This window comes from Symphodus melops (genome assembly GCF_947650265.1).
Source record: "Symphodus melops genome assembly, chromosome: 8".
In the NCBI taxonomy this organism is placed as follows: Eukaryota; Metazoa; Chordata; class Actinopteri; order Labriformes; family Labridae; genus Symphodus; species Symphodus melops.
The window spans coordinates 27,767,900-27,794,336 of record NC_136698.1 but is presented as its reverse complement, the minus strand read 5'-3'; the positions used below and the strand labels follow the sequence as shown (position 1 = coordinate 27,794,336).

Sequence of the window (26,437 nt, the reverse complement as noted above, 5' to 3'; positions counted from 1 at the left end):
GTGGTACGCTTCTATAAAGCTGAATATATTTTTCCTCTGGCCATGTCTTGACAGTATTGTTTCCTTTCCTCCAGGACAGAAGTGTCATGATGATCACTTTTCCTCCAGAGGTCGCTCAGTTGCCCAGATACCAAGACTGGAACAGACACACACACACACACACACACACACACACACACACACACACACACACACAGGAGGAGGCAGGTTTAACATGTGTGTTTAACCTCACAGATCATTAACATGTTCAAGACAAATCACTGACATGTCGAGTCAGATTTGTGTACTTACTGGTTGTCATGGAGACAGTTTTCTCTGGGCTGATTTTATCTTTACATGCTTACGTTGCACTTCATGGGTTCTTTCCAACATTTCATACAACATTTCCCATGAATATTTGCTGTGGATTTGTTATATATTTTTTTATTATTATTATTATTATTATTATTACTATTATTATTAATAATAATATTATTATTATTACATATATTTTTAATGATTATTATTATTATTATTACTATTATTATTATTACATATATTTTTTTAATGATTATTATTATTATTACATTATTTTTTTTAAAATCGTGATCGGCCTTTCCTCGCCCTGGCAGCAGCAGTGACAGTCACTGCCAGTTTGTGCATCGTTGAATACACACCTGAACACATTAAACACACACTCATCATTCTCCCTCACAAATTACATTTTATTTCATTTCTAGATTCTTTTTAATTCTTTTTTATTATTATTATATATGTTTTTTATTGTCTAAATCCCTTCTCCTTGTTTTTGTACTTTATTTGTCGTGTATATCTCACCAGTTTGTCACATTATTCCACCAAATAAAAAATAAATAAATAAACAGTTGTTGATCTCGTCACAGATCGTCTCCTTTGCTTTTGGAGTTCATAGAGAAGCATCAGTCCTGATCCTGGTCTTTGTTAACTGACAGACAAACAACATGACTCCAGTGTACTCCTTTCATAAATGGAGTCAAAACAGAATATTGATCACATTTCATATCTCTAACAACCTCGTTGTCATCACAAACCACTTGAAATCATCTCTCCATGCACTTTGACAGAACTAGAAACAGACAGTTCCTCAGCAGAGTCCTGTCTAACACAAGGCAGCGTCATGTGAACCATACTGACCTGGGTTTGGTAGAGTCCACCCGGGTCTCGAGAAGTGACTCCAACGAAGGAGGTACGGTTGGCGGGGGGGGTACCAGGGGCCGAGTATGCTGAGGATGTTGGTTTTAACGACATCAGTCACATGACTATGATACTTCTACGTCACCTTTCACAAAAACTCCAAATATCAAAACAGCTCAATTTAAAAAAAAAAAGAGCGAGTCATCTTCTTTGTTCCAACTTTTCATCCAAAGATTTATTGTAATTTTTCACAAAGGTTCCTCTGATGGAAGCAACAGAGCCTCTGACCTGAGTCTGCATGTACACATCTGCAATCTGTCTGACTGTGTATCTCCGAGGTCGCCACTAATCAATGCACTTCGAGATAAGTTCTTAGTGGCTTGTATTGACAATACAGTTGTGATTAATCTGATAATACTGAAGGAATCTGGGAAGCTTTAAATCACGTACTTGGTGAGGTGGGGGAGTTGGCCCCCCCGTCAGAGGACGTGGTCGAGGCCTTTGGCTCTGCGGGCCGAGGGAGGGAGGATGGAGGCGGAGCCAGGGAGGATGCTGGTCCAGGCGGCGCCAACATCTGAGAGGAGATGTAGTGACTCGACACTTTGACTTGGTTGCTGCCGTTCAGCTGTGAACAACAAATAAAAAACAGTGTCAACAAACAGCAGGAACGTTTGAACGGCGTGTCAAGACTTTATTTAAACGTTTCTGATCACACACACACACACACATTAATGTGACTTCTTTTTTTAACCCTTTCTATCCCCTCTGTACTGTAAGAAACCTTTAGTTTGATTCTTCTCTAAAGCGTAGAAGTGCCAGGTCACAATTTTAATTACTTCGCACACAAATCGCACGCAAACTCTTTTACGCCTCTCAAAAATATTTATTGGCAATTTTGGCCAATCAGACCACCTGCTGAGTCCTGATTCATACGGTGCACGGCGTGCTCCGACCTCCACCTCAGCAGACAGGAAGTGTGGACAACAGGAGCGAGAGGAAGACTCCAATAACATGCTCTAAAGTGTTATGAATTGGCGCTGAACAAGTTACGATCGATTTATTGATTAGTATACATTTTCATGAATTTATCGATGTTGGTAATTTTGTAGAAATCCTTTAAAGTCTACTATCTCAGTGTAATTCTTCTTGTGTAGCTGTAACACATACGTGGAAGAGATCTTATATTTGGACAGGAGCCGTGTGTGTGTGTGTGTGTGTGTGTGTGTGTGTGTGTTGTGAGCTGAAGAGGAAATATGATGAGTTGACGTTGAAGAAACGTACACGTGTGACATTTACACGTGACGTGGTAAAGAGTGTGGAAGCTGGAGCTGCTGTGTCGGATTTATTTTCTGTATCTTTAAAAACTACAAAAAACGTATTTGTGAAATTCATCAAACAGTTCAGACAGGACCCGGAAAAAATGATTTAGATGATTTCATAAATTCATATTGAGGTCCCGTGTTCTGGGAATAGAAAGGCGGGACTTCGCCAGTCTATGGAGGAACAGGAAGCGGGTGCTGTGCATTCTGGGAGTTGTTGTCTTTCATCCACATGAGCCAGAAAGACACGGTCTGTGTCTTGTGTTTTATATTTCTACTGGAGGAGGGTTTTTGGGGACTTCAGGGTTTCTGTTGTTCAAACATATAAATGTAGACTAGAGGGAGTCCTGTGACGTACTCCTGCTCTACTCACTGAACTACTACTCACGGAGGTTTGATTGGCTGGGTCGCAGGCCAATGAGACCAGGTCTTTGAGGGGATCCTGGGCCAGGTGAGGGGGGTAGCGGATCGCTCCGTGGGGGAAGTAGGAGGAGGATGGGAAATGAAGAGATGAGGAGGGGTGCGGACTCCGAGACAGACCTGGTCAGAGAGAGAGAGAGAGAGAGAGAGAGAGAGGAGCCGATGAACGCCTTTAAACTCTGGGATTAAATAATCTGAGAGAGTCAGAGAGGGACGGACCGCTGTGAACAGCTATGACCGGCCGGTGGTGCTGAGTGAAAGAGCCCATTCTTGGTGAGTCTTCTTGGGGCGATGGACTGTCCATCTCAGTCTTTTTCACTGGAGGAGACAAACCTAGACACACACACACACACACACACACACACACACACACACACACACACACACAGACACACACACACACACACAGACACACACAGACACACACAGACACTCAGATTATTTTTGCAAACTGAAGCAAAAACAAGCTTTAAAAAATAGATTAAAGCACAGGACATCCTATCCTACATGGAAGTTAGACACCTTTAATCTTCATCCACACAGCAGTTTGTTATAAATCAGGCGTGCATCAAGCTGGCCAATGTGTGTGTGTGTGTGTGTGTGTGTTTGTGTGTGTGTGTGTGTGTTGGTTACCTCCTTCCATGTCATCAGTCCAGTTCCTGGAGCTGCTGGCCGGAGAGGAAGGTGAGTGGTAATACTCCCCTCCCGGACTGTCAGCCTCCTCCTCCATCGAGCCAGACTTGTGACGCTTACTCCTGCACACACACACACACACACACACGCGCACACGCACACACGCACACACACACACACACACACAGCAATATTCAAGAGCTGAATCCTAGCTCGATGACATCAGAGCCTTTGTGCTAGAGGACGTCACCAGCAGGGATTGTCCCCGTTTCCACCAAGCGGTCCGGTTCATGTTTACTGGCACCAGCTGATCCATACTGTCCGATCCGACCCTAAAGGGTGGAGCTAAACACACTGCAGTCTGTTGATTGGTTGAATGAATCTTCACTTCCTGTGTGACAGCGGTGATAGAGGACTAAAAAAATGCTTTGTTTACTGTGTCCCGTTCTTCTTCTGTGGTGGATTTATCTGCACTTGACTCTGCTGTGATTCAGTGACGTGTACGGGAAACCGCTGGGTGGAAACAGGGCTGTGTGTGTGTGTGTGTGTGTAAGTGTGTGTGTAGGTGTGTGTGTAGGTGTGTGTGTAGGTGTGTGCGTGTGTAAGTGTGTGTGTGTGTGTGTAGGTGTGTGTGTGTGTAAGTGTGTGTGTGTGTAGGTGTGTGTAAGTGTGTGTGTGCGTGCGTGCGTGCGTGCGTGTGTGTGCGCGCGTGTGTGTGTGTGTGTAAGTGTGTGTGTGTGTGTGTGCGTGCGTGCGTGCGTGCGTGCGTGTGTGTGTGTGCGTGCGTGTGTGTGTGTGCGTGTGTGTGCGTGTGTGTGTGTGTGTGCGTGCGTGTGTGTGCGTGCGTGCGTGTGTGTGTGTGCGTGTGTGTGTATACCCGCTGGACGAGGTGCTGGCCAGTGATCGTCGGAGGCTTAATGGCTGGTTGACAGACTGGTTAAGGTCGTATGCCAGATGACCTTGGAGCTCCCCCATGGAGAAACTGGGTCCCACTCCTGTGACGACTGGAGCTGCACACACAGAACACGCGTGTTATTTTCCTGCCCGTCATGAAGCTCCTCAGATATCTGATCTGATCGGCTCTTTGTGATGCTACCATCGTTTAGTTAATTGGTTTTATTTGGATAATTGATTTGTTCAAAAAAATATATATATATATTTATTTTATTTTTTTTAATTGTTTCCACTTCTTATTTGTTTTATTGTATTTTAAAATATTCATTATAAAAATAAATTAATAAAAAATATTCTGTATACTGTCAATCAATCCATTAACAGCCAATCAGGTTGTAGAACAGCAGGAACGGTTTGCTTTGAGTTCAGAGCAGATGCCACATAGAAATTAAAAAGCAAACCTGAATTTTATATCAGGGGTCGCTGCTACTCAGTTGGAAGGTTGAGGGTTCGACTCCACAGCTCCAGTGTCTTAACTAGAGCTGCAGCTATCGAATATTTTAGTCATCGAGTATTCTATCGAATATCTCGATCGATTAATCGAATAAATCACACTTTTGCTTAATTATGGTTTAACTCATCTCGGGTCGTCCCAACCTGCTTCTTTTTACTTTAAACAACTTTAAATATATATTTGCTTGCCCCCCCCCCCCCCCCCCCCCCGCGCGCACGCTTGCTCCTGCAGCACGTGCATTCAGCGCGCTCACAGACTGTGAGAGGACGCTGCTATCGTTACGTTAGCTGCAAACACGGAGAGAGTGAACGGAGAAAAGCCGACCGTTTGACCGATGTGTGTGTGTGTGTGTGTGTGTGTGTGTGTGTTAGCGCTGAAGTGTGTGTGTCAGACTGAGAGAGGAGCAGGTAGCTGCAGCTACATTAAACGTGTTTTATACTCATAGCAAAGTTTTGATGACGCAAAAAATAAATAAATAAAAAACTTAACGAAACCTCGAGGCAGCGAAAGTTCCTCGATGAATCTTTGTAATCGAATTATTCGAGTTATTGGAGGAATCGTTTCAGCTCTACACTGAACCCTGAGTTGCTCCCTCTGCTTTGTCGCCGTGTATGAATGAATATAAATGGGATGAACTTCAGCGTGTAAAGAGTTTTTCTGACAGTAGAGGCTGCTGTCACTTGACATGGCAGCGTCCACCATCAGTGTGTAAAAGCACTAAACACGCTCAAGTCCTTCGACCACACACACCAAATGTTTGGAGTGCATGTAGCTGTGAATGATCCCGGCTGCATGGAGCTCATGTAGCGACAGCGTCACGAGGTGGACTTACTTCTTGAGACCTGGACCAGCTCAGTGACACTGAAAACTCCTGATGTCACAAAACTCTCCTGGAACTCTGGACCGTCTGCAGGAAGACGACAGCAGAGGAGACACAGGTCAGCTCTGTGTGTGTGTGTGTGTGTGTGTGTGTGTGTGTGTGTGTGTGTGTGTGTGTGTGTGTGTGTGTGTGATTTTTGATAACACGATCTGTTATCCATGCGTTGTGTTAAAGAAAAGAATAAACCTGCAGAACAACATAGAGCTATGTTTAATAGAAGCTCCTTTACATTACCCATGGTGGCCGTTCGACTGTCCTCCTGATCTGAGCCCACTCCTGTTCGACTGGGACTACTGATGCTCTGCTCGGCCTCTATGAGGGGAGAGAGAGAGACAGAGAGAGAGAGAGAGAGGGGGGGGGAGAGAGAAAGGGAGAGAGACAGATAGAGAGAGAGAGAGGGAGAGAGAGAGAGGAAGAGAGAGAGAGAGACAGATAGAGAGAGAGAGGGAGAGAGAGAGAGAGAGGGAGAGACAGATAGAGAGAGAGAGAGAGGGTGAGAGAGAGAGAGAGAGAGAGGGAGAGAGAGAGAGGGAGAGAGAGAGAGAGAGGGAGAGAGAGAGAGAGAGAGAGAGAGGGAGAGAGAGAGAGGGAGAGAGAGAGGGAGAGACAGAGAGAGAGGGAGAGAGAGAGAGGGAGAGAGAGAGAGAGAGAGGGAGAGACAGAGAGAGAGGGAGAGAGAGAGAGAGGGAGAGAGAGAGAGAGGGAGACAGAGAGAGAGACAGAGAGAGAGAGAGACAGAGAGAGACAGGGCGAGAGAGAAATTTTGTCATACAAAATATCAAACATCTAACTTCTAAATAAATTCTTCTAAAATGTTTCCTTCAAAACATCTGTGGTCTCTTCCACCTGCACGCAGCTCTGTGTGTGTGTGTGTAACAAACACAGTGACTGTGTGTGTGTGTGTGTGTGTGTGTGTGTCTGTAGCCTGCTGTAAAAACTAAACCAGCTTCATCCTCCATAAACAATGTTTCCAAAACAGTCGAAGTTTATTTAACTCGTTTTCATTTTGTAACATGTTTGAAATCAATTAATCAATTAATCAATTGAACACAGAGGGAGCTAAAGCTCAGCTCAGATTTACAGAACAGTAATGGCGGGATACATCACTCAATAAATAAACAGATTGAGAGGTGGGGGCTGTGATCTGATTGGTTAAAGGTGCAATCACAGGTGCATCCTGAGTTCAGGTGAGAGCTGATTGGGTGATGTTTTTTAGCGGGTAAGTGATCATAACAAAACAGGAACATCCCCGAGGTTCCTTCCTGCAGATGTTAGACATATTTGGTGCCAGCAGGGGGCAGAGCAGAGTCAAACAACCAGCTGAGCCACGTTATGAGCAGGAGGAGGCCTCACTGGGATCTGAGTGGAACAACCATCAGATATCTGCTCATGATGCTCATCAAACGTTTCTTTGGACCAGACGTGTCCGTCTCCACGAGCACGATGTCAGCGTGTGAAACAAGTCGTCTAACCACCGTGCAGCGTGTTATGAGTAAGCACTAATTATGCAGGTTCTGACCTCTGTATAAACAAACAGAGCTGCGAGCTGCGAGCACAGGTGTTCAGGGAATCCTCACCCACGATGTTTTATATGCAGAACCATCAATACGACTTTTTTTAGGACGGTCTTGTGTCATATATGATCATTTATTATACTTTAGTATGAACTCATCCATTCATACACATTCACACACTGATGGTAGAGGCTGCTGCAGAGTAAAGAGTCCATCAGTATTAACTCATCCATTCATACACATTCACACACTGATGGTAGAGGCTGCAGAGAGCTGGACTGCAGTGTGTGCTGGCACATACCTCTCTCTTGTACATAGTAAGCAAGGTAGAGGTCCAGCTCCTTGACAGAGACCGAGATGTGTCGAGGCTGAACGCAGAGGATTGGATTGGAGCACTGGCCTCCCTTCATCAGCCGCTCTCCATCTGTGCTTTCTAACGGGATTCCTTTGAACAGGATCACCATGACCAGGTCCAACCTCCACACCTTGGAAAAGACACAACCATTAATGACCTCAACCCAGTCTACCTGATAGATATCTAACGATGATTTAAAGGAGCAATATGCACTGTAACTCTGACACCTACAGTTTAACATTGGTAGAGTGGATGGGACACTGTAGCTTCAGTGTTTAGCCAGCTCTGCATGTAGTGGACACTGTAGCTTCAGTGTTTAGCCAGCTCTGTATGTGGTGGACACTGTAGCTTCAGTGTTTAGCCAGCTCTGCATGTAGTGGACACTGTAGCTTCAGTGTTTAGCCAGCTCTGTATGTAGTGGACACTGTAGCTTCAGTGTTTAGCCAGATATGTATGTGGTGGACACTGTAGCTTCAGTGTTTAGCCAGCTCTGTATGTGGTGGACAATGTAGCTTCAGTGTTTAGCCAGCTCTGCATGTGGTGGACACTGTAGCTTCAGTGTTTAGCCAGCTCTGTATGTAGTGGACACTGTAGCTTCAGTGTTTAGCCAGCTCTGCATGTGGTGGACACTGTAGCTTCAGTGTTTAGCCAGCTCTGCATGTGGTGGACACTGTAGCTTCAGTGTTTAGCCAGCTCTGTATGTTAGCACAGTGGTTAGCTGCACACCCCATCTGCAGAGGCTTGAGTTCTCCAATCAGGAGGCCCGGGTTTGAGTCCGACCTGTGGCTCTTCTCCTGTCTCTAAATAAAGGCATTAAAGGCCCAATATCAACCTTTTAAAAAAGGAAATACAACACAGCACTGAGATCTGAGGTTAGAAAGGCTTCACTCCTCCTCGTGTGTATAACATCTGCTTGTTCCTGCAGTTTTGGACTTAAGGCTAAATCACCATATTTTACTTGTCCTCCTGGATGCTGATGCAACTGTAGACGAACAGGAAGTGAACATGATGCGTTCAGCAGAGTATAGTTCACCTTGTCAGCTTGTCGCAGACAGTCTATGCGTCTCATCTTGCCTTTCTGGTCGGGGTTCGAAAGGACACAGCACGCAGCTTTCTTCCCAGTGATTGACAAGACAAAGTCTTCCCTGAATTCTGGTCTTATGTCCTTTCTGAGCTTGGCCAAGAGACGACTCGCCCACTTCTGTTTCACCTACAAAAAGAATCACATCATTGACTTCTGTTGAGTTTTATGAAATACAGTAAAATAAACATGTAAACATCATGCCTTCATTCTTAAATCAAAGTGACGTCATGAATTCATCTCACCTCTGCCTTCTCTCCCAGCAGTTCATCTTTGACAGCTCTCTCTTCTTCTTTAGTCATCCTTTTCTCATGTTTCTTAAAGTACTTCCTTTTCCTGGCTTGGAGGTTGAACCATGTGTAGGCGAAGGCACGGACCTGGGGTAGCAGCGCTTCAATGAACGGATGAAACTCATCCTGAAAAAAACAAACAGACAGAAACATGAATACATACTCACAGTATTAACTCATCCATTCATACACATTCACACACTGATGGTAGAGGCTGCTGCAGAGTAAAGAGTCCATCAGTATTAACTCATCCATTCATACACATTCACACACTGATGGTAGAGGCTGCTGCAGAGTCCATCAGTATTAACTCATCCATTCATACACATTCACACACTGATGGTAGAGGCTGCTGCAGAGTCCATCAGTATTAACTCATCCATTCATACACATTCACACACTGATGGTAGAGGCTGCTGCAGAGTCCATCAGTATTAACTCATCCATTCATACACATTCACACACTGATGGTAGAGGCTGCAGAGTAAAGAGTCCATCAGTATTAACTCATCCATTCATACACACTCACACACTGATGGTAGAGGCTGCTGCAGAGTAAAGAGTCCATCAGTATTAACTCCTTTTATACACACATTCATACGCCGCCCACGAAGAAGCTTCCTTGTGGTTAAGTGTCTTGCCCAAGGACACAGTAGACATGTAGCTGCAGAGGGTGGGAATCAAACCACCAACCTGACCCACAGCCGCCCACAAGTGTCGACCCAGACCAGGATCAATCAATTCTGCAATGTGTTCAAGATTCAACATCTAATCGTTCTGTAGCTTTACGTTTTGTTTTGACTTTTGAAAACGGAAACATTTGAAGTTTTTCAAACTGCAGCCGTCGCTCAAAAAGAAGAGAGGGTTCGTTTAACACTTCCTGTTCTCATGTGACGCTAGCACGATGCAAAGCTGGGTTTACTACAGTGTTATCTGGAGACGCTTCAGAGCTGATAAGATGCAGGACGGATTTCTCCTCTGTATTCGTCTCGTTCCTGTTTCCCACACTTCCTCTCCGCTGACGTGAAGGTCGGAGCACGCCGTGCACGAACGAGGACGGCGACGGGACAACATGCTTTTATATTTACCTTTTTATGCAGTTTTTATTGTTGACCTCATTTTAGCTAACAGCCTAGCCTAGCCCCTCTTATTTTATCTTTTATTATTAAATGATTTATTTCTCTTGTTTTCATCTTCAATACTTCTTCCTGTTTCTCTTTGAATCGCTCGTTCTTCTCCTCCAGCTGAGGGTTCCTGTGTTGGCTGAGTCATGATGACACTTTGTCTTTGTGCTGGTCGGGTTTTTATCTGGGTTCGTTTTGCTGTCGTTGTTTGGTTGTCTCTTCTGTGTGTTGTGTTGTCGTCGTGATTTTTCTCTTGTGATTTGTTGTGTTTTCTTCTGCTGGAGTCAAAGCCCTTTATAAACCCTTGTTATTTAAAAAAAAGTTCTGTACTAATAAAGTTATCATTATCAGAAAACGTTCACCATCGTGACCACCGTGTGGTAAAATGATCATGTATTTACATTTGAAACAAGCTCAACCAAACACATTAAACCATCCACAAACAGACTGTGGGTTATCTTTACGGTTCGTTTCAGCCGAGGTCGGACGACTCTGCAGTCGAACACAATCAGTGTTGTGAACTGATAAAAGTGTCTATATGTTAACAAGCTCCCTCATATGCAGCTGGAAGGTAAAGCCGACATGTTCCTGTTGGTTTGGATAAATCTCTCTCAGGCGAAACAGAAGACATCAGCTTGACTTGTAAATGTCAGACATACATTTCATTTTCCCGATATACCTCTGCAGCTGTGACGTCACTGTGATGTCACTGTGATATGTTAATAGACTGGTATAGTAATGAAGTATTTTTGTCGGCCAACCCGAAAAAATGGCGCCGGTGGTTCCTATGAAAATTCGCCTGTTGGATTTTTGCGTTGGATTTTGGATCATTGCAGAAAATAATCTGTGTCAAACACACGTTTCTGATGCTGTTTAGTTCAGCTGATAATCTTTACAGATTAACATCATTTATATGAAGTCTGAAGAGTTAATGCAGCCGAGAGAAGTAAAAAGCTAACGTTATGCGCTAGCGAACTACACCGCGGTTGATTTATAATGACGTCACGACCGTTATGCTTCATCGATCTAATCAGCGGATTTCACAAGCTAGCTAAACGTTAGCTTAATAAGTTGTTTATTAATCTAATATTTGCAAGAGCTCTGAAAAACATGACTACAGGCTGTAAGGAGGATTAGTGAGAGAGTTCCCGGCGTGATGACGTTTAATGTCTCCATGACAACCACTGTAGTCTCAGTTAGCTACTCGTTAGCAGCCGCCGTTTAAAGTTCACGTAGAAACTTTAAAATTCACAAGTGGGGGTCTTAGCTAACGTAGTTTATCTCGTCTAACAAAACATCAACATCTCTTCAGCTTGTGTTAACCACAGACCTTATTTCAGTTTAAACACAAACACATTCAAAATCCACATTTAGACTTTTAGAGGTCAGAACCCATGGAGCTAACATGCTAACTCACTTCCTGGTTTTAGCACTGAAAACTACACCAGTCTATAGTGAATGCTCATATATTGTGCTAATGATTCACTAGCGATTAATTGTACAGCCTTTGTTATAATCAATCAATCATTGATCTGTCAATCAATAAATAATTTGGTTTTAAACAGGATGCAACGCTAAAGGAACATGAAGTCATCTGCTGTTTTTGTAAATGTTACATCTGGTCCAGAGATTCAAAATTACCCATCATGCTCGGTCAAGAGCTGAATCAAAACGCTGGTCCAGAATCTTTAGCACTCGAACAATGAACACACAGACGGACGCTCTGAACGCTGCTTTGTCTACTTCTCTCTAATGATGCAGGGTTTTCACTGTCTTATTGGTCAAATATTTTACTGATCAATTTCTCTCCCTGGGAGGAAATGCTTTATGACAAACCCTGATCTCTACTGGGCTGAGGCAGCAGAGACCTGTTGGCCCAACAGTTTGATATGATGATGTCAGACATGAGCCAACAAGATCCACACAGCAAGAAGCTCCCGCTAGAAGGATTCACTAAGAGCCAGCATGCTCTTCCTTTAGAGGGTCCTTGGATCAAGGTCAACCATCAACATGGACCTTTACCTGAGCATCCTCTCATGTCATGATAATGAGACGGAGCTTGGAGCAAAATGTCTGAAAACAACAGGATTTCAGGTAGCTGGGTCGGGAATCGGAGGGTTGCCGGCTCAAGTCCCTGTGCTGACCAAAATGTGGAGATTGGTCCGTTAGCCGGAGAGATAACAGGTATTACCAATGTGCCCTTGAACAAGGCAGTGCTCCCTGTGTAGCAGCCCCACTCGGACTTTTCTCCACTAAAGCATGTCCACAGGTCCTGTGTGTGTGTGTGTGTGTGTGTGTGTGTGTGTGTGTGTGTGACTATAAATAGGATGATAATTTATTTTCCTGATGACCACACACGCAGTCACAAAGCTGATAGCGTGTTATTGTGTTATACATGCTACAGACAATCCACTGAAGATCCCGTCAACGTATTTATAACAACCAATGAAAAGCCTTCATATTCAGATGTGTTAAAGCGTCGGAGCAGGTTAATGGCATGTTATCAGAACCTGATAGCATGAAGTACATCTCCTTTAGAGCTGCCATGTTTGACAGGAAGGGATGTATTTTCCTTTTTCCTGCAGGGAATCTGGTAAAGAAAATGCCTCCTATGATCAAACTGAGATGGGACTCAAACTGTCCGTGCACTTTAGATTCCACTTCTGCAGGTGTTGCACACGTGACATCACTTTGAATGACTGCTGTTTGAACTCTTGCTTTCAGCCACTGTGTGGTGTTTTTCTGGTTTATAGAGGCAGGATTAATCTGTGCAGCTCAGGAAACACTCATCATAAGAGAGAGAAATACTAGCAGCACTAAAACCCTAAATCAAGATCACTGTATATTAGCAAATATACAAACATCATTACAGGCTGACACGATGTAAGCATTACTATGTATTTCCATCCAGAGGAACATATCAATAATAATAATAATAATTTTACTGCGTCTGAAGTCTTCAACCTGCACAACACTATGAAATAAAAGCTCTCTCTATTCTTTATCAATGCTGACTGATCACCTCCACTCTCCTTCTGTTATTGAGCAAAGATTTATAAAATGTTCATGTTATATTTCTTTATTTTAATTTCTTACAATTTTCCTCTTTAAATGTTTTTGAGACCATTTTATTTTATTTTATGTCTCTGTTTGTTTATTTCCAAAGAGGTTGCTGCTTCCTGTTTCTACTTTTTGGTATTAGTTTTTTTTATTCCATTAATTCAACATCCTATATTTGTTGGAATGAAACTACATGAATAAAGCAACTCTTGGAAAAAAATTAAAATAAAGTACAAAAAATATAATATATAAATAAAAGCTTTTCAATGTACAAACCAATTATTATTATTATTGTTTAAACATTGATTCAACCAGGAAATGAAAAACTCATTGAGATAAAACATCTCTTTTTTAAGTGTCCTGGAAAAGACCAGCAGAGACACAACAGACCGTGTTGTCCTGTTTCTGGACTGTGAAGACAAACACGATTCTATAAACCTTTGTAGAGGAAAACATGCAAACTATGAGATAGTTGCACATTTATGCAAATCACATCCTACTGCAAGCAGAACAATCCACCAATCACTGTCAGCACGTTTCAACTAAAAACCACATGTTCGACCTGCTGAAGCTTCACACCGACTACAGCTCGTGCTCATTCTGAAATGTGAATTTGAATGTATTAATCCCTGAGGGAAATCCGGCTTTACACTGTTATGTTATGGATGTTTGTCACACACATGCACAGACAGGAGCTGTAGTCCATGCAGACTGTGTGAGCCACACACTGACAGCTGAGACTGTCTCCTTAAAGACATTAAGAGGAATAAACCAGCTGTGTGGTCACGTTCACGTCTACCTGCCTCACTCTCACTGCGCAGAATCGAAAGTTTACCTGACTCAGAGAGAGAGGAGGAAACATCATGGTGTTGACAGAGGATCAGAAATATTCCTGAAAATAAAAATGTCCTTTTAATTTTCCATCGCGTCCTCATGAGCTCTGCCAGCCTTCTTCTTCTTCCTCTGAGTCAGTGAAGCAGCTGCACCTCCGGGTAGAGAAAACACAGCACTTCCTGGGCTGTGTGTGTGTGTGTGTGTGTGTGTGTGTGTGTGTGTGTGTGTGTGTGTGTGTTTAAAGAATCCCGATAGGAGAGCTCGGGTCGCTTTAGATGACTCTGCCGTCTTTACTCCAGAAATGATGACACGGCAGGAAACTTCCGGAGCCGGAATAAAGAACAACGCGGAGAAAGTTGGGCATAATCATTGAAGGAAAATATGTCCGGAGGAGGAGGAGGAGGAGGAGGAGGAGGAGGAGGAGGAGGTGAAACGGCGCGCGGGGAGCGGTGTCATGAGGAGAGGGACGGGGATGAGGGGGCGAAGAATAAGAGAAGTGATGTGACGTTATGACTTGAGCCCATCCCAAACGGCAGGCTTAAAGCCACAGCAGCTCCACACAGGAACACACACACACACACACACACACACACACACACACACACAGTCTTTATTTCCACTTTAGTGTCCAAATGAACATCCAAACACAGAAAGCCTCCACAGAGCATAACATCCGGGTCTTCGGCAGGCCATCATTATTTCCACCTTAACACATTCCTTCATTTCCTCTGTAAGTGAACATAGACTAATGATGCATCCAAACATTTATCCAAACTGCTCTTGGATTGGCACGTGGAGGCTATATTAAAAACTTGATGTTCTCATAATCAGACTATAAGATGATCGATCATGTGTGGGTGTGTTATGATTGATTAAACAGGCTCTGGAGTTTCTGAAGGTGACTCCATGTCTGTCTCTTCTTACATGTTATTTGTAAACAAAATAGGAGAAAAAAAAACTAAACAACAAATATCTTAAATAAAAACCCAGAGTGCAGAAAAGAGTGGAGGTGTTCAGCTGAGAGGATGATTGATGCTACAGAATGTAAACACAACACACTGTCACATGATGAGCCGAGCATGGCAACATTACAAACACACTTCCGGTACTGATACAATAAACAGTAGAGAGTACACGGGATCATAACACCTGAACAGGTAACTGCTTCATGGGCGGAGCTTTCTAAAGTGTGTGAGCTGGAAAGGTGTATCACGTGACTTCAGCTAATAAACTGATTATAGATCAGAGCATCGAGTCAATGTAGGCTGGAAATGAGTTGTGTTATTAATTTGACCCAATGCAGCGGATAAAACACGTGTGACGTCATGATAAAGAGTCCATGCTGTTGAAATTGACTTTTGCATGTTTCATTCATTTGTCACGTGACAGGACAGCTGTGTTCAGAGAGATGCATCCACAGACTATCCTCAAGTTTGATCTGTCACCTTTAGGATTTAACCTCGAGGCTCTCTGTGTCCTCTGAGCTGTCACGTGCTTCACTCCCAAACTTCTGATCAACAACAATCCAGTGGGATCAATAACATCCTGAAGAAGAGCTGCTGCTGCTCTTCTTCCTCTCCTCCCAGCGACTCTCTCCCCAGCTGTCAGCCGGGACAGGAGGCCCTCTGTCGGCTCCTCACACTAAGTCAGTCGGCTGGCTCTAACTGCGGCCATTTTCTGCTGACTAACACACACACACATACAGACACACGCACGCGCACGCAGACTAAATTACACACAAGGCACACGCACGATAACGCGCGCACTCACACAAACAACGCAATGGGAGGCTAAGAGTGAACTTCAACTTGGCCTTCCGCCGTCCCGCGTGATTGGGGGGGGGGGGGGACCTGCCGTTGCACGTTCATCTTCAAAACACACAAACTGAACAACTTTCCCCGACGACAGCGCGCGCTGGTCCCGCACCGCGCTGCGTGTTTGTCGGCTCCACATAGTGCACCAGCAGGGGTCTGGATCCGCACTCTGCACCGGGATAGAGCCCGGTCCAAAGCCCACACGCCCGTCCACCGTCATGGAGGCGACAACATTCAGAACTCCATTCAAAAACTGGACTGCTTTAAGGCTCAGCACATCATAACCTCAGACACACTGACCGTCTGAGAGGACGCGTCACGTCACTGCACGCTTCATCACATTCTGGATTATTCGGCCCAAATCTTTACCACAAAAAGTGCTTTAATTACAGTAAAAGACAAGTTTTATGAACGTTTCCAACTGCTGACTTCCGCCCTGAACTGTGTGAACACGTCAGATGGGAGAACAGGTAAACCAAACTGTGAAGTGCATAACTAATAAAGCTGCAGGCTGGTTCACGGGTCTCATCCACGCCGAATTAAAGGGTGGCTCTCGACAAATCAGAATAGTTTATAAGTAGTGTTGTACCATGTTAGTGCACGTGCTGGCGTGCGCGTGAGTTTTCTTTCGTCACATTTGTCTATGATGTTTTGTTACAGATTCTCTTTCTAGGCAAAACGTTACATTTAGGAACACAGTGCAGCCTAATGCCCGGATGTTTTAACATAGAAAAAGAGAAACAGAGCATATAGAAGCTTGCAGGCATTAAGAGGCATGGATGCTTCTTTCTGCTCCACTTTCAGCTGCGTGACTCCTCGCATTGCGTCTTTTTTGGAAAACACGGAACAGCACTCCACTCGGAGCGGACACTTCACTACATTACTGTACCGAAACTGATTTTTTTTTTCTCCCCCTACCATATCGAAGCCGTGCCGCCACCGGGGGAAGTTAAAGCTGATCTCAGCGCCTGCCCATCTTGCGTTGTCTGGCGTTATCATTCCATATTTATTTCCATCATCGTGCGCGTGCCAGGTGGAGTAAATCCGCGGTGCTCGAGACCAGAAACGTCCCGCGTCAAGCTTCGGGCTCAACGGCAGTAACACCCCCAACCACCAACACAAACACACACACACACACACACAACGCGCACGCACACACGCACGCACGCGCACCGGCCCGGTAGGCTGCGGCAGAATAGAATAGCACCTATATTTCTCTTATTGTCTGCTTCTTCTGTTTGAATGTTCCTGCCCATCCGTTTTATTCTTCACTTAATATTTCTCCCATTTCCTCCCTCACTCTCTCACTTTGTCCTTACTGAAGGATACTTGTTTGTGATTTCTTTAGATTTGATGAACAGTCTCTAACATGATGCCTGCACGTCTATCTGGACAGTTTACACTAACATGAAGACAAGTCAACTGAAAATAACCAAAAAACTCAGGAGCTCTGGATCCTTCCTCCTGTCACTATGTTGTTGTTGTTGCCAATGATAAAAGTTGATCACTCAATAAAGCCACAAGTAGTCTCACAGACAATCAGAGCATTAAGTAGCTAACTAATACTAATAATACAAAACTAATGTGTTATTATGAAGAAGCAGGAGAAGTTCATGACGAGGGATTTGTTGGATCTTTTTCTCGAAGCTTGTCATCGTAGGCCTCCAAAGGGGAAATGAATTTGAGCTTGTGTATTTATTTTCTAGTCTTCTTCGAGCTCTTTGACGCTGCATCTCTCCCCGACACATCCAGAGGGTGACATCATTCACACCCTCTGAAGAAGCAGCGGGAGCAACAATCAGGGTCAGGTGTCTTTCCCGAGGACGCAGGCAGCTGCAGGGTTAGGGTTAAAAAATCATAACAAATAAATATATTTCATCCACGTGTCTGAATAAAGAGGTCATACTGACTTCATTCTTTAAGAAATGTTTTATACAAAGAATTCACATATTTTATATCTATTATATATATATTGTACGGCACATGACTTTCACATTTTCAGTGATGTTTTTTTGCTACTCTGAGAGGATTTTTGTCTTTGTGAGAGAAAAAAATTAAAAAGGTACTCATGGCACTTCCTTGCTTTTTGTTGTGTTTTCTACACGACCTGCGGTTTTCATCAAAGTGTACTGAGAGTCCACCTGTTTATAACGGCTTCAAACTGTCACACATTCAGACTCAGCTGAATGAACATGAATCATATCAGGATCTCGTACACACACCTTCCTCCTCCAGGGTTTGTTTCCACACGCGTGTGTCTGTATGACCTCATGCTCATGTACATGTATGATCGATCCATGGATAAAGCAGGAATGAGGATCAGTACGCAGAGTGTGTCCTAGAACAAAAGAGAAGCAGTTGCTGACTCAGCCTCCTTCAATCTGCATAGTGACTCCCCCTGGAGGCCTCCATGTTCACACACACACACACACACACACACACACAGAGAGAGAGAGAGAGAGAATCACTGCCTGAAGCTTGTTCTAAAAACAGAAGTTAAGAAGGGGTTGCAGTGCTGAGTAGTGATGGGAACTCCAGGTCTTCATTGAGCTCTGCCTCTCTGAAAGTTACTTCCTGCTCGCTGGACAAACCATTTTCTCCTCTATGGTGAGAAATAAAACACGTGAAGAAGAGCTCCGCTTGGAACGCCGTGATTGTGATCAATTCAAACTTTTTTTGTGGCGTTGGAGCGACGTCAGTGTGCTGCTATCTCTTCTTCCTCATTGTGCCTTTAACTAAGAACTGAACTTCCAGCATTCTTCACACGTCACTGAAATATTCGACCACATGGTTCATGTCAAGGATCCCCGTCCTGCTTGAGACCAGGAAAGACCCTTTAGGCCCCATGGAGACATGCGTGTGTTAACTTCATCAGTATCCGGGTCAGGGTGAACGTTACCGGGGCGGCTGTGGCTCAGTTTGTAGCCTTGTCATCCTGCAACAGGAAAGTTGAGGGTTCGACTCCCAACTCCTGCAGCAACATGTCCAACGTGTCCTGGACACTAAACCCTGAAAAGTTCCCATTTTTATGAGGGGTGAGATTTTTTAAACATCTCTGTTTAGATTTTATGAACAACACGTGTTCTCCACAGTAAGGCGTGTAGCTGAGCTGATTGACAGGTGGGCGCCGTGTAACGGTTTGTCAGGAGGTTTAAAACCCGCCTCAGCTCTCAGCCTGTCGTTAGCTTGACTCAAAGTTAGCCTGAGACAGCATTTCCAGCACGGAGACCGCCATCCATGGGACTCCAGCGCCCCCTGCAGGGACACACGGGGGACTCCAGCGCCCCCTGCAGGGACACACGGCTGACGTCACTCAGGCTTCGTCCTTTAATATTTACAGTCTGGTTTGATGTGTTAGCGCCAATTTACCAGAATTCATTCATCATCGGCTCATTCTTCATGTCGGTCTGTGAAGTAACTTGTGTGTGAGACACCTCAGAGCAGCGGGTTTATTTTTGGAAAATAGCCAAGTGTGTGTGTGTGTGTGTGTGTGTGTGTGTGTGTTGTGAGCTGAAAGGGAAATATGATGTGCTGATGTTGAAGTAATGTATATGTGTGACATTTACACATCAAGCTCACGTCTTCATTGCAGCCTGGAAGTCTCTCTGAACGAGACAGAACATAAACCACACTGTTGGATCAGCCATGTGGGTCCTGTCGCTGGTTTCATTTCATCATCGATGATTCCTACAGACACAACTCAAACCTAACACCATGCAAGTGTTGCACCAGGAGTTTTTACTGCAGAAAAAAAAACCCTTTTGCACCCTGACTCTCAGGAAAGCCCTGACGGCTCCTGACACGTTCTCATCGAGGTCAGTCGCTTCTGTCTCAAACACGTCCAGTCTGTGCAATCAACGCAGGCCTTTAAATCCAGCTTTACCAATTGTTGGTCCATCGCCTTGAACCCCCCCCCCCCCCCCCCCCCACTTAAGGCTTTAAAAGATTTTGGTTTCTGCATGTGAGTCAAAAAGGAGATAAATGAAGCGAGTGATCAGAAGGTCCCAAAGCTGCACGGGAATAAGGTTACAGAGATACAGTGTGAGGCTCAAACACACACAGTGTGTGCAGCTCTCAGCATGTGTGTGACGTGTTCAAGCAGGAAGTGTTCATGGCTCTCTGTACATTAACACACAGCTGATGTTTTTCAGTCTGAAGCTGGAGAATTTAAACTCAGACTCTCTGTGTCCTCCTGACTCTCACAAGGTCGATGGCTGCACATTGATGTCGGATGTTTTCAGGCTTTTTGTTTTGTTTTACTCTCTCTCTCTCTCTCTCTCTGTCTCTGTCTCTCTCTCTCTCTCTGTCTCTCTCTGTCTCTCTCTGTCTCTCTCTCTGTCTCTCTCTGTCTCTCTCTCTCTGTCTCTGTCTCTCTCTGTCTCTCTCTGTCTCTCTCTCTGTCTCTCTCTGTCTCTCTCTCTCTGTCTCTCTCTGTCTCTCTCTCTCTCTCTCTCTCTGTCTCTCTCTGTCTCTCTCTCTCCGTCTCTCTCCCTCTCGCTCTCTCCCTCTCTCTGTCTCTCTCTCCGTCTCTCTCCCTCTCGCTCTCTCTCTCTCTCTCTCTCTGTCTCTCTCTGTCTCTCTCTCTCTCTCTCCGTCTCTCTCCCTCTCGCTCTCTCCCTCTCTCTGTCTCTCTCTCCGTCTCTCTCCCTCTCGCTCTCTCTCTCTCTCTCTCTCTCTAATGTTCTCTGTTTGTGTTGGCCGCTAGAGGGCAGCCTTTCCCTGCACATGGTGGATGCCAGCAGGCTCGTGGAGCTGTGATCAGGAGGAGTCCTGAGCTGCACAGCATCCAGATGAGGAATAATCTGCTGTAAGAGTCTTTAGAGCTCAGCCTCACAGTCCCAGTGTTTGATTAGATTTATGTGCCAACAACATCTGTTCCTAGAGTCCGATGTCTTTTTCACCGTCTTGGTCACTTACTGACAGATAGAGTGCTCATGACAAACATTTCACTTTACACAATTAATCTTTATTATAAACTGAATTTTGTTTTGGTTTTTTTATTTTTATTTTTTTTAATGATCACTTCTAGATTCAGGAGTTATAACGTGTGCAGTCAGTGAAATGAAAATAAACAGCCCAGAATGTGACGAGGCCAGATCATGTCCTTCCTTCCTCAAAGACACAGCGGACATCAGCAGATCGAACCACCAAAACATCAGGTTGAGAGACAACCGGCCATAGTGTCTGCACAGTGGGTTATTATTATAATAAGAACACTTTTCTATATCGGCCTATAGCACGTTTCAAGCGCAGACACAAAGTGCTTCACTAAATAATATAACAATATAAAAGACAGACGAATCGAAAGCAAGTCTAAAACAAACAGGTCTGAAGCTGCTTTTTGAAAGAGTCAACAAATCTTAAACCCAGAGGCAGAACCTGAACGTCTGCCTGCGTCTTCAGTCTGGTCCCTGCTCACGTGCTCAGACGAGCTGTGAGGCCCTCAAGTCCAGTGAGGTGGTCTGTGTCCATGCGCGACTTTTAAAAGGAAGAACAAGAATCTTCAATTGTATTCTAAAATTGATGGGAAGCCCGTGTGAGGAAAACCGAGCTGGGGTGAGACCTGTGTGACCTTTAGGAGGAGCTGCAGCAGCTTCAGGTGTGGACGGTACAGAGACGTTTTGTTATTGAAGGTAAAACGTGAGTTACAGTAATCCACTAATGCAGAAATAAAAGCCTGTATAATCATCTCCAGCTGAGCAGTTGGAGCAATGGACTTAAGTCTGGCAATATATCATATAGCTGATAAAAACCAGCGCGAATAAGACAATGAACGCGCCGGTCAGCGTCGAGCACGTGCGGGACAAACAAAGACAGGGAACCGAGTTTTTCATGTAACACAGGCAGCAGTGTGACTGAGGCTCCTTCCCCTCTCCCCCTCCTCCGGATGACCCTCTCCTGTTCCCCCATCATTATAAAGATCATTACTGCCTGCTGCCTCCTACACATCACTCGCCACCCAACGAGTTGTTTAAGCCTCGACGGGCTGTGATTGGAGGCGCTGGGCTTTTGGTTTAAAAACAAAAAAAACCCAATTCTTCTCTTGAGAGTAAACACTGAAATAATCACGTTCAAATGTAATGATGAAACTATCTAAGGTGTAATTTTGTCAGAACTGTTCTGTACTTGTGACGAAAACTGAACTGTTTAGTTGAAGTGAGTGAAATGAAGGCAGCACAAACAGAGGTCAGAGGTCAGAGGTGAAACATGGCTGCTGCAGGAGAGTTGGACTTTTACTTCAAAGAAATTCATTTATTGCATTTATTAATGTCACACTGATAAACTTCACCTGATGAGTTAATACTGATGGACTCTTTACTCTGCTGCAGCCTCTACCATCAGTGTGTGAATGTGTATGAATGGATGAGTTCATACTGATGGACTCTGCAGCAGCCTCTACCATCAGTGTCTGAATGGATGAGTTAATACTGAGGGACTCTTCACTCTGCAGCAGCCTCTACCATCAGTGTCTGAATGGATGAGTTAATACTGATGGACTCTTTACTCTGCAGCAGCCTCTACCATCAGTGTGTGAATGCATTGCACTACTGATCTTTTCTTTGTTATATTATTTAAAACCATATAATGACTCTCCCTGTGCTTCCATGACACAGAGTATAAATCATGAGGAATGATGATCAGCTGTTTGTGTAAAACTGAGCCGCCGTGGAGCTTGTTATAACATCTGTTTGGTTTCTGTAGGACGTAAAGGAGCCAATTCACTACATGCATATTTTTATTTTTCTACATAAGTAAGTTAGCGATGTGTCCTTGCTGCAGCCTCCACCAGGGTTGCTCCATCTCTCTAAACCTTGGCGGCTGGTGTATTCTCATATTTGGTCTCTGGGATGAATTAGTGTAAAGATGTAGGAGGACATTGGTGGATTTCTTCTTGGAAGTTGGGAGCAGGTGTTGGTCATGAGAAGTTCATGTTTGGGTTCATGAGGAAGATCGAACAGGAGTGTCAGGACATGTCCTCTCTGTGACACAGGACGTGTCCTCTTTGTGACTCAGGACGTGTCCTCTTTGTGACTCAGGACATGTCCTGACACTCCTGTTCGATCTTACTCATGAACAAACCTCATGGTCCTCTTTGTGACTCAGGACATGTCCTCTCTTTGTAACTCAGGACATGTCCTCTTTGTGACACAGGACATGTCCTCTTGTGACTCAGGACATGTCCTCTCTTTGTGACACAGGACATGTCCTCTTGTGACTCAGGACATGTCCTCTCTGTGTGACTCAGGACATGTCCTCTTTGTAACTCAGGACATGTCCTCTTTGTGACACAGGACATGTCCTCTCTTTGTGACTCAGGACATGTCCTCTCTTTGTGACACAGGACATGTCCTCTCTTTGTGACTCAGGACATGTCCTCTCTTTGTGACTCAGGACATGTCCTCTCTTTGTGACTCAGGACATGTCCTCTCTTTGTGACACAGGACATGTCCTCTCTTTGTGACTCAGGACATGTCCTCTCTTTGTGACTCAGGACATGTCCTCTTTGTGACACAGGACATGTCCTCTTGTGACTCAGGACATGTCCTCTCTTTGTGACACAGGACATGTCCTCTTGTGACTCAGGACATGTCCTCTCTTTGTGACACAGGACATGTCCTCTCTTTGTGACTCAGGACATGTCCTCTCTTTGTGACTCAGGACATGTCCTCTCTTTGTGACACAGGACATGTCCTCTCTTTGTGACTCAGGACATGTCCTCTCTTTGTGACTCAGGACATGTCCTCTCTTTGTGACTCAGGACATGTCCTCTCTTTGTGACACAGGACATGTCCTCTCTTTGTGACTCAGGACATGTCCTCTCTTTGTGACTCAGGACATGTCCTCTTTGTGACACAGGACATGTCCTCTTGTGACTCAGGACATGTCCTCTCTTTGTGACACAGGACATGTCCTCTTGTGACTCAGGACATGTCCTCTCTTTGTGACACAGGACATGTCCTCTCTTTGTGACTCAGGACATGTCCTCTCTTTGTGACTCAGGACATGTCCTCTCTTTGTGACACAGGACATGTCCTCTCTTTGTGACTCAGGACATGTCCTCTCTTTGTGACTCAGGACATGTCCTCTCTTTGTGACTCAGGACATGTCCTCTCTTTGTGACACAGGACATGTCCTCTCTTTGTGACTCAGGACATGTCCTCTCTTTGTGACTCAGGACATGTCCGTCTGTCTCTGTCACTGTTGACCGTTATAAATGCTTGTAAATGAGATTTTCCTGCTTGAATGAATTTTAAATAAAATATAAATCTGAAACTCTGGAGGGAAAACTGCAGCCAGTCGACTGACTTCCTGAAAGCTTCAGGAGACAGAGACACTAACACACACATGAGTTCACGTGCAGGTGTGTGTGCTGCCACCTACAGACGTGCTGTTTAATATACAGTGAGTAGAGTGACAGTCTGACAGCTGTGCAGTTTGTTTATCCTCACTTTATTTTAATTCAGTTTTATTCCTAAATAAACGACTTCTTAAAGAGATCAAATCGCTGCAGCCTCTGCCAGGTCGTCAAAACCTTTTGAATGAAACATCAGTCAGCTCGTGTGTGAAGCTCAGACTCACCATCCACCACGTCTTGGCACTGACGTCGTAGCACAGTTGCCACTTCACTGAGCTGTCGGCCTCGCTGCATCCTCCTTGCGTCGCTGACGTTGCCATGACAACAGACGGGAGCTGTGTCAAACAACCATGGCTTCAGAGAAGGGAAGGAAAAAAAAACAGGATTTATAAAAACAAAAAAACAGACACTGAAAGTTTTTTTTTTTTTTTTTTAAATCAATGTTTAGTTTATTTTTGATGGTTTTATTTTTTTTCCATACGTCCCGGCCTCTTTTCTTTTTTACTGTTTGGACTTACACAAACATAAAGTTGTTCTTTTTTTTTTTTACCTTAATTTTGATTCTAAAATAAACATAAAGTTAACAAATGAAGTCTTAATGTAACTGAAGTGTTTGACTTCCTGTTGGATAGAAAAGGTCTGAATCTGTTTTATATAGAGACCATTTAAAGACGCATCTGGAATCTGTAGACAGTCTCATCATATATGACAACACACACACACACACACACACACACACACACACACACGCACACACGCTGACACCTGAGAGCTAAAGAATCATGGTGTCAGCTCCTCGCAGCACTGCTGGAGTCTCTCTGAACCGACACAGAACCAGCTGAGTGTGTCTGCAGGTCTGCTCTGAGTCTCTTACCTGCCGCTCTCAGCACGAGTCCTCCTCTCTCCAACAGATCCAAGTTAATCCTCTGTTTAAAAAAAAACTCCTCCAGATCCTGAACTCAGAGTCACCTGGATGGATTTAGTCCAAACTCGATCAGCTGTTTTTGTAAAGTCGACTCCCCTGGTCTCTGTCTCACCAGCTCAGTCCACGCAGGGTAAATCCTGACCAGCCGGAGGTCTTCTCAGCACCTGTCCGTGTGGAAGAGTGTCGCTGCACGGGGACAAAAACGTCCACAGAGTCCAATGAAGTTCCAGCCCCCGGGATTATTTAGAAAAGGAAAAAGATCCGGCCAGCAACCAAACCAAGCCGCCAGCCGCCCCCTCGTCTTTATTCCTCTGATTGGGCTGTCACTCCGGGGAGGCGGATTAGGTACAAGCAGAAAACACACACAAACACATGTGCATGAAATGCTTCGAACACGCGTGTACAACCTGTTGTTTTAAATGAGTTCCCTGGCATGTGGTCAAACACGGTTTATCGTGACCTGTCTCTGACTCAGTGCCGCTTTTAAAATAATTCCACTGACCTTTTGGATTTTTTTTTGTCACTCGCCCTTTCCTTCATCCTCCAACTCTGTGAGTGAGAGAGGTTCTGCAGGCGACCCAGAGAGTGGAGCGTGAAGAGGAAGCATCAGGAGGACAGTCGAGGAATTATTTATTTCAAGGAGGCTCAATCAAACAATCACAGTCATTATCTGTTTATCAAGCACAGGGCTGGTATCACACACTGATGGTAGAGGCTGCAGCAGAGTAAAGAGTCCATCAGTATGAACTCATCCATTCATACACATTCACACACTGATGGTAGAGGCTGCTGCAGAGTAAAGAGTCCATCAGTATGAACTCATCCATTCACACACATTCACACACTGATGGTAGAGGCTGCTGCAGAGTAAAGAGTCCATCAGTATTAACTCATCCATTCATACACATTCACACACTGATGGTAGAGGCTGCTTCAGTATTAACTCATCCATTCACACACTGATGGTCTCAGTCCAAACAGCTGCCGCTCCACCACCTCGGTCAGTGTCTGTATAACGTGTTCCTCCTGATGCAGCCAGGCTTCAGTGAAACAAAGTGAAGATCAGGTTACTAAGTTATAATAGTGATCCAATGTTTAACACATCATCAGAAATATAAAGTATCCTTCCAGCATCATTGTAAAAGCACGTGTCCTCTCTCTCCCAGAACAGTACGACGACTTTAAGAGCATCTGAACATACATGCTGCACTCACACATTCACACATTTCATCGATTACACTTTAAAAACATAATAGCTCAGTTATGACGACT

General features: G+C 44.5%; 1 protein-coding gene across 2 annotated transcripts; it reads right to left on the bottom strand.

Annotated features, from left to right (window-relative positions):
- Positions 1–25,239, bottom strand: nfic (nuclear factor I/C). Of its 2 annotated transcripts, XM_079350141.1 has the most exons (14): positions 25,115–25,239; positions 24,465–24,594; positions 9,008–9,178; positions 8,715–8,891; positions 7,628–7,811; positions 6,047–6,124; positions 5,765–5,839; positions 4,402–4,534; positions 3,525–3,646; positions 3,111–3,224; positions 2,860–3,011; positions 1,603–1,777; positions 1,153–1,241; positions 1–136 (listed from the first exon to the last, which is right to left on the bottom strand). In XM_079350141.1, exons 2-14 carry the CDS (start codon positions 24,558–24,560, stop codon positions 116–118), a joined length of 1,587 nt encoding a protein of 528 aa, XP_079206267.1. In that variant the 5' UTR covers positions 24,561–24,594; positions 25,115–25,239; the 3' UTR covers positions 1–115. The 2 variants fall into 2 exon arrangements, with proteins under 2 accessions (XP_079206267.1, XP_079206268.1); XM_079350142.1 differs by lacking the exons at positions 24,465–24,594; positions 25,115–25,239 and adding an exon at positions 16,803–17,009.
- Between the last annotated feature and the right edge of the window lie 1,198 nt (positions 25,240–26,437).